General features: G+C 44.6%; 1 protein-coding gene across 3 annotated transcripts in view; it reads right to left on the bottom strand.

Moving 5' to 3' along the window:
- The window catches only part of FGF12 (fibroblast growth factor 12), a 636,348-nt gene that overhangs the window by 280,960 nt on the left and 347,133 nt on the right, over positions 1–8,255 (bottom strand). Inside the window, exon 1 of one of the 3 annotated variants that reach the window (XM_004712295.2) lies at positions 6,926–8,156. The exons of the other annotated variants lie outside the window; for them this stretch is intronic. Within the exon in view, the coding sequence (XP_004712352.1) occupies positions 6,926–7,124 (199 nt within the window). The 5' untranslated portion in view covers positions 7,125–8,156. Of the gene's footprint in view, positions 1–6,925; positions 8,157–8,255 lie in introns of those variants that run through there. 3 annotated transcript variants of the gene reach the window in all.

Here is an 8,255-nt window from a genome sequence, read left to right as displayed (position 1 = left end):
ACTCCATCAGATAAAACAAGTGAAAAGGACAAATACTTAAAGTTTTAATATTAGTATGAAAGATCATAACAAAACTATTTTTACCCTATGGACCCCGGAGAAGTCTTCAGGGTACTCTCAGAGCCTCTGCCCCTCACCCTGAGGACCTTTGATTTTGATTGACGCCCCAGCTTCCTTATTTTCTTCCATCTGGTCTCCTGGCAATTCATTCTCCTCAGCACAGACAAGATGACAATTTAATATGCAATTCACACCACCCTTTATTTCTGGCCTTTGGACCCTGGACAAAAATGCAAAATCCTTTCTGGGAAGCTTATGGTTCTTCACAATACAACTCTTTCCAGGCTGTCCCACATCACCAGCATCTCTCTCTCTCTCTCCTGCTTTCTTTGCTCCACCTACACTTCATTTCTTCAAAAGTATCCGTTCTCTATCCCTTCAGGCTTCATGCCAGCTCTTTTCTATCTTGAATGTTCTTCCCATACTCTGTTTCCCTTTAAATGGTTCTCCTTTAGAGAGGCTGTTCCTGAGCAAATGCTACAGATAAACCAAATCAGCTCACAGCCATGGGGGCAATGTGGACCCACAGAGACCCCCTGTGGATTTCAGAGACTGTAACTGTCTACAGAAGTAGAAAAGTCCAATCTTTCTCCAGTGGAGCAGGTGGTAGTTTTGAACTGCTGACCATGCAGATAGAAGTCCAACATGTAAGCATTACACTCCCAGGGCTCCCATAGATGCGCTAGATAATGCCAGTTTAAAATTTCAGCTCAAAGATAGTAAGCAGCTTATTTAATATTCTTAAAAATAACGTGTCCAGAATTGAACACCAGATGCCACTACAAAGTCCACGTACTTATTTATTCAGCTACATTGTCACTTACACACACAAACACATATACAAAGACTAAGTCTTTTCTCTCCTGAACTTTACTCTCGAAAACATCTGCGTCATTACTTATGTTTACAGTCAAGAAAGGCTGCTCCTCGGCACCCATGTCTCCTCACAAGCCATTAGGTGCCCCAAGTGGCAGGTCCGGATACCTCTGAGGCTCCTTCTGGCCCACAGAGACAGACACCCCAGCCAGGAGCCTGACATCAACACATGACAACATAGCTGCTTCTTCAGCCCCAGCCCAGTGATCTCCACCAGCTTCCCTACCCCCCCTCCCCCCTTCTCCCTGGGGACTCTAGATCACATAAAGAGCAAAGCCAGCCAGGTAAATCACACCCTACATTTCTCTGAACTCATAATTAGATTCCTTCATCCAGGAGCTTCCAAGCTTTGGATGCTTAAACTCCAGGGTTTCTTAGTTCAGTGTGGTAGACTCAAAAGACAGATGACCTTCAAGGTGAAGACAGGGAAACATGTAGCAGGTGAGCTACTTTCTGACTGCAGGAACTCAAACCAGCCTGTCACTTGAGGTTGCGTTTTCTTATTCCTAAGAAGGGGCTCCCTACCTCACAGAGTGTTATAAAGAATAAAAAAGGCAAACATTGTGAGAAAAAAAATTCTAAATCCTCAAGTCACATAGGCAAACTCAAAACCCAACACTAAGCTACCCTGATCAAGTCAATTCCAACCCACAGCAACTTCCTCTGCAGGTTTCCTGATGCAAATCTTTCTGGGAGTGAACAGCCTCTTCTTTCTCCCTCAGAGCACCTGGCGGGTGGATTCCAACAGCTGAGTTTGCAATTAGAAGCCCAATACAACCCATGGGCCATCAGGGACTAGGTATTATTAAAAGTTATTCATGTGTAGGCATTTAAAACAAAGTAATCAATACCAATAAATGTCCCAAAACAAACTACCCTTTAATATCCAATACTTTCAGATACCCCCCCACCAGAAAACCTGCTCTATATAAGTAAACTCAGGACTTGTTTTAAAATAGAATTTTATGAGCTAAAGCTTACAAATTATTCCCATTGCTTCCTCAAATACAGAGATTGCCCGCTTTCCAGCAAAGTATTTTTCTCATTCTACGACTCAATAATACATACTTCATTAAAACTTTAAAGACTTAATCCTGAGTCATTCTTTGAGGAGATCTCTGTGGAATCAAAGGCATCAAGAGATTGCAGTAGCTGCTATTTTAAAATGCAGACATCATTTGTTGATGCAAATGCAATGATATAGGGAAAAATACGATTTTAAAAATATACAAAATATCCATTTAAGCCCCACAGTGGATTTTTGGAGGGAAAGGCTTGGTTTTTGTTTTGGGTTTTTTGTTTTTGCCCTCCACAAACATCAAAGCAAATACCATGTAATTAGTTAATTTTGTAGTTCAAGTATGAGTCACAATTTAAAATAGAAAATACAATAAAATTATTTGCTATGAATGCAAAAAAAATCACCTTTTATAAGGAATCTGGTCTAAATGCTGGCTTACATTTCAACATAAAAGAAATAATCTATATTAATCTAAATCATCGATAGCCTATATATTATATAATTGATCATTACTTCTTTCCTGTAATTTTTTTAAAGATTCTACTTCCTGTTATATTTTCTTCCTCTATATAAAATGTTTGATAGCAAAATGTTAAATGAATGTGCTTAAATACTATACATCCACAAAAACAAATTAGAAGAACACTGAAATATTTTTAATTACCTGAATTTTTATAACAACAGACAAGGGCTCAAAAATAAGACAAATAAGAGTCAACAAAATCTGGTAAAATTACAATCACTGATTTATTTTATTCACTTAATGTAATTACATTACATAATTTCAAAAAGTGGAAGTGCATATAAAACCAAATATTTAGATCATGAAAAATATCTAATGTTATTTAGATGAGGGGTTTTACCTAATTGTTTATTCATTTATTTATCCGAATGTTCTGATTTGAGGGAGGACGCTAAACTATTCAGAAAAAAAAAGATATACCAAAAACTGCCAAGATGGTCTAGCTGCATTGTCACTTTCTAGAGCAAATCTGATGTAAAAAATGATACTAGCTACCTGCCACAGTCCAGACATTCCGACATTCCAGAGACTGTATAAACACCTCTCCCTCTTGTGATTACAAATGTTTTCACTGCGAAGTCCAAACATAAATAAGTATGGAGCCAATGTTTGCAGAAGCAAATGGTGGGATGAAATATGCCACTGAAGGCATTAGACTATAGTAATGACCTGCTGCTATTGCTCTGGTTGTTCAGTGCCCGCAAATCACTTCCGACCCTGTGTGACAGGGTAGAACTAGGCTGTCTGGGTTTCCTAGCTGCAATCTCTACAGGAACAGACCCCAGGGTCTTTTCTCCTGCAGAGTATCTGGTGAGTTTGAACCACTGACCTCTGGTTAGCTGCCAAGGACGTAAACATTCACCACTTGGGCTTCTATTAATAGCATAACTACAGCAAGGTTAATGGCATCAACATTTAATTACTTATTCTAACAGGTCTTACTCCTACAGTTATTTCACTCATACTCACATTAAGACCCTAATTGCTCCTCTATTGGAAAGTGCACAACAGAAATCTTATCAAGCCTTGACCAGGGTTGCATGACCTCAGTCAGCTTGCCAGTTCAAGATCAACAATGCCTATTTCCAAAGGGCAAACAGCCTACATGGTGCTGAAGAGGAGCTCTCTTGCCCTGCAATCTTTCCCATGTCTTCACTACTGGATTTCCTTCTGAATGAAACCTAGTTAGAACACAAAAGTTTTAGAACTCTAACTGCCTAATTTGCCCTATGCCTCCCTTAATCTCCTCCATATGAGAATAAGAATAGCAACCCCTAATCCGGGGAGGCGGGTAGAAATGCACCATGAACAGGATGCTTCTTGATAGGACTTCCATTTCCCGTGCCTTGTGTTGGGAAGCACAAGCAAGAAACGCCATTTGAATCTAGTTCTAGTCTCAATTTTGTCACAAACTAGTTTGTAAACTTGTATAGATCACAAGCTTGCACTGGCTCTAGGGTTTTGTGTCTCTAAAGGTCAGGATTTGCCTGCACAATCCCGTGACACACAATCACATTGTGCTCTAGGGACAGTGCTCACAGGGTAGCCTACACGTGTGATGTCCCTAGGGCTGGGTGATGTGAGGTCCTCTCCTGCCAGTTCTCAGGACCCTATCCTACAATACTGTAGCTTTAAATGCTGCGCCCTTTACCAAGGTAGTTTAAGCATCCCCACTGTGTAATAGTTTCCCCATTACAGATATTAGGACTAGATGAGCTACGAAAAGAGGCAGAGAGATATTGAAGGTGTCAGTGCTGAGATGAGAAACACAACCACAAGTTCTCCCATCATACATAAGCACACGCCGGAGCCTAATTCTAGAACTTCTGGGGCAGTGTGCCTCAGTGACAAAAATTCTGAGTGTAAATTCCTTATCAAGCCAACTCATTGCATTTCACTTCTTTTCCATTTGTGGCTCAGTTTGTACCCACAAGGATGCAGCGTAGAAAGGCTAGTAATCGCCGGAATAACTCATGTATTAACTGAGCATCATATCAAAGTGCTTCTTATAAAACTGATTCCTTCAAATAGTTTCATTTCACTTAACATTTTCTCTCTCTTGTTGGGAGTTTAGCAACTCCCCCAACCACTCAAATACAGCTCAAGAATCCTATCTGGAATGAAGATGTGGAAGGTGCAATCTCTCTATAAATAGGCTCATCCCATGCAATGTGAATCATGGTAGCTGACAGCAAATCAACTGATTAATTATTTGGCTTTGTTAGTAATGATAATAGCACAGTATCATCTTCTAAAAAGCTTTTGCAACCCCCCACCCCTACCCCATCACCATGCTTCTAAGGCAGCCTTCAGCGCAAACTGAAGTCTATGTTGCCCAGGTACACGCATGTTGCCCTGGCAATGAGGACCTCGACTCCTGCCAACTCTTTGCCTGGTGATCACTGTGACATTATAGTTACAGGGAGTTAGCAAGCAGGAATTTCTCTGCCAAAATGTACACTAAGTAGATGAAAAAAGAGGAGCAGATTAAACATACGCTGAAGAAAACAATACATTTGGCAATTCCTCCATTTTTCTATTCAAACAAGATGCTAAGGAAAGGGCTTCAGAAAGAAAACAACGCAGCTCATCCTTCCATTGCAAAACTCAGACCAACTGTCCCCCAGCGTTTACCAGGTCTTACTCCTACAGTTATTTCACTCATACTCACATTAAGACAACAGATGGATTATGTTGTTAAATAGATAGACTGCACTCACCTCGTCACACTTATTACTTTGTTTTGAACTGAGGAGACCGAGTAGGATCTGCTCAGAAGTATCACATCATCACTGCAACGCGAGTGCAAGAATTTCAGAAACTCACAAATAAGAACTGCATTGAACTCAGGGTATTGAGGTCCCTTGTAGGCCACAAAAGGCCTGAGAAGGTGGCCGCTAAATGATCCCTGTACAACAAAATAGGGAGCTGCTTTTCTCTTAACATAAATTATTTACTGTGCAGAAATAACTATGTCTCAGCACAAATAGCCATTTTATATCATGAGCGGTCTATATTAATTGGATATAAACAACTGAGTACATAGTAGCTTTTGCCTTGGGTCACTACTGGGTAATCATTTTTTTTACTCCTGAAATTTACTATTTCAACATCACAGAATGTGGAAATAAGCCCACTGTGGAGAGATTAATATCATGAAAACAGGATGGGCAAATGAAATGAAATGATTTTCTCACATGGCTTGATCTCAAGTTTCTAAGCTAATCCACAGTGCTACCTATTCAGAGTTGGCAGATGTTTTGTTATGGTGTTTTGACCCCAGTGAAGTTAGTCCATGTGTCTCACTCAGAAGAGACAATAATCAAAACTATCAAGATGTTAACCTAAACCAGTCAACTGAGCACAGAGCAGCCTCACAGATAGGATTTCTCTTCACCTGTCCACCTTGAGAGTAATTGTAGATTGCAAATGAGACTGTGGCCACACCTGGAAAGATCAATCAAGTCTGGAGGGTGCATAGATTTCTGCGATTCTACTCTTACTCTCTCAAACTGGGGCACTGGCCTGGCTTGAGCTGAGAATCATCATGCTGGAACTCAAGACAGCCAGGTATTTCCCCTTTTCACAGAGAAGCATATAAAAGACCAACCATTTGAACTGATGTCCTCAGAAGGCAATCAGCTTCCCAATGGCCAAGCCATGAGACATTCGGAGAAATACAATGTTTTCTTAACATACTCTGAAGCAAAACTGCACATCTTTCGCTGTTCTGGAAGTGTGAATGTGCAAAGGGAGGAGAGAATAGGACTGAAAAGTTAATAAGGGCTCTTGGAAACCATTACAGGCAGTGGTTAGAGAAAGAGAAGAGAGAAAGGGGGCTGAGGTGGGGTATAAAAGGAAGTGGAAGGGCATATAGGAAAATGAAGAAATGAGAAATTGATAGGGATGCCTGAAAGGCTGTCCATGGCACCTTGTGTTGCAGGACAAAGAGACAAGGGGAGAATAAGTTTATCTAGAATCAGCTAAGTGTCTATTATGTATACAGTACTATGGTAACTATTGTGAAGAATACAAACAGGAAGCTTTATTTCACTGTAGTTCCTCATATGCAGGATGGATGGATGCATGGGTGGATAAGAGAAACAGAGAAAATAGAAAAGAGGTTAGACAGGTAGAGGTAGAGATGCGGCTAGACTGCCCTCAAGGACCCCATGGGCGATTTCAACAAGGGGAGTCTACACCTGTAGTAACAGTCTCCTAGTCCAGCCATGGAATCGTCAGGGTGGACCGTGTTTTCCTACAGATTGGGGTGGAGAAGCATGTACCAGGCAGAGAGAGGATGGTTAGAGACACCTGGAATTAGTGAAAAGGCACCAGGATGGGAAATGGGGGTCTGGCTCCCTTCCACGGGGACCCCTGGGTTCTTGTGGAAGGGAAAGGCTGGTGTCAGCCTCTGAAACTCAACTCTGTAGGCTTCTACTGACCTGGTCTCCGCCTCACCGGCCTCTTGCGGCCGCTGCAGAAGCGCACTTTGCTGAATACCCCGAGGACGTGCCTCTCGCACAACGAGCGCCCGTCTTTGCTGGGGCTGGAGCGGCGCTTGGAGGCCGACACCCGGTCGCTGTTGGACTCCCTCGCCTGCCGCTTCTGCCGGATCAGGGAGCTGGCTATCGCCGCAGCCATGGCTGCTCAAGGTAGAGGCCCAGGCCCCAGACTCCACCGCAAATTCCGGATCGTGCTCCTTGGGCCCTGGGGCAGGACCTCGACGGCCGCAGGGAACAAGGCAGGTGCTGGGAGGCAGTGCTAATTTGAAGGAGGCCGCAGTACCAAACACCTGGCGCCCACACAGGTTAGTTAGTCTGGGCAGTGGCGACACAAGGTGTGAAAATCCAGATGTAAACTTCCCTGGACCGCCGGCGCCAGGGGCGGGGCAGTCCCAGGCCTTCCAAGTAACTAGACGTTTGCACCCCAAACTTGCATCACTAGGTGATCCGTGTCCAATGGGCAGTGGGGAGTTGGGTCACACACTGCGTTCAAGGTACCCAGTGGAAGGGGAAGGAGGATGTCCACAGGAATAAGCCGTGCCCCCTGGGGAGAGGCGCACGCGCGGTAAGGTGTCCAAAGTAGAGGTGCACATGCACACCTAGAAACCCCGTTTACAAAGCAGAGTCCGCACCGAGGCAAGTGGAGTCCCCGGTAGAAGATACAAAAGTGAATAGAGCGTTCCTTTAGAAAACAAGCCACGAACCGCAAGAAAAAGGGGGGAAGAAGGCAGCAAATTAACTCCCCGCAGCCAGCAGGTCTGGAGAGGAGGAGGTCCGTCCCGGCGGCGGGGTGAGGGCTCCGGAATGCATCGCCCTGGCTGCGGTTCTCCGGGGCCCGGCAGCCCCAGCTCTGGAATTCCCAGCCTCCAGGTGGGAGCGGTTAGCGGGAGCCTGGATAGGGACGCGGGCAGCTGTTGCCAGCTGCGGGAAGCGCGACTCCCCGCCAGCAGGGCTGCGAAGAAAGCAATAGGCGAAAGGGGGTGGTGGGGAGAAGGGAGGGGAGAGGGAGATCCTGGAGGACCAAGCACCCCTCCTGGAGCCACCCGCCCGCCGAAGGCTGGCTCCAGGGATCCGCGGCGTCCCCGGGGCGGGCGCTCTCTCTTTCCGCTAGCTCCCCGGCACCAGACGGCACAGTTGGTGATTATTTAGGGAATCCTCAATCTGGAATGACTCAGTCGTTGCCACAAGCCCCCTCCAAAAGGCAGCGATGCTGAAGGTGTCCTCTCCAGCTCCGCGCCCACACGCCTTTAACGGGAGCGCCCCGCCACGG

Source organism: Echinops telfairi, unplaced genomic scaffold (assembly GCF_000313985.2).
Source record: "Echinops telfairi isolate 266 unplaced genomic scaffold, ASM31398v2 ScPeMD7_17;HRSCAF=63, whole genome shotgun sequence".
Lineage (NCBI taxonomy): Eukaryota > Metazoa > Chordata > Mammalia > Afrosoricida > Tenrecidae > Echinops > Echinops telfairi.
The sequence above is the reverse complement of the archived record's forward strand: the minus strand, read 5'-3'. Positions and strand labels throughout refer to the sequence as shown.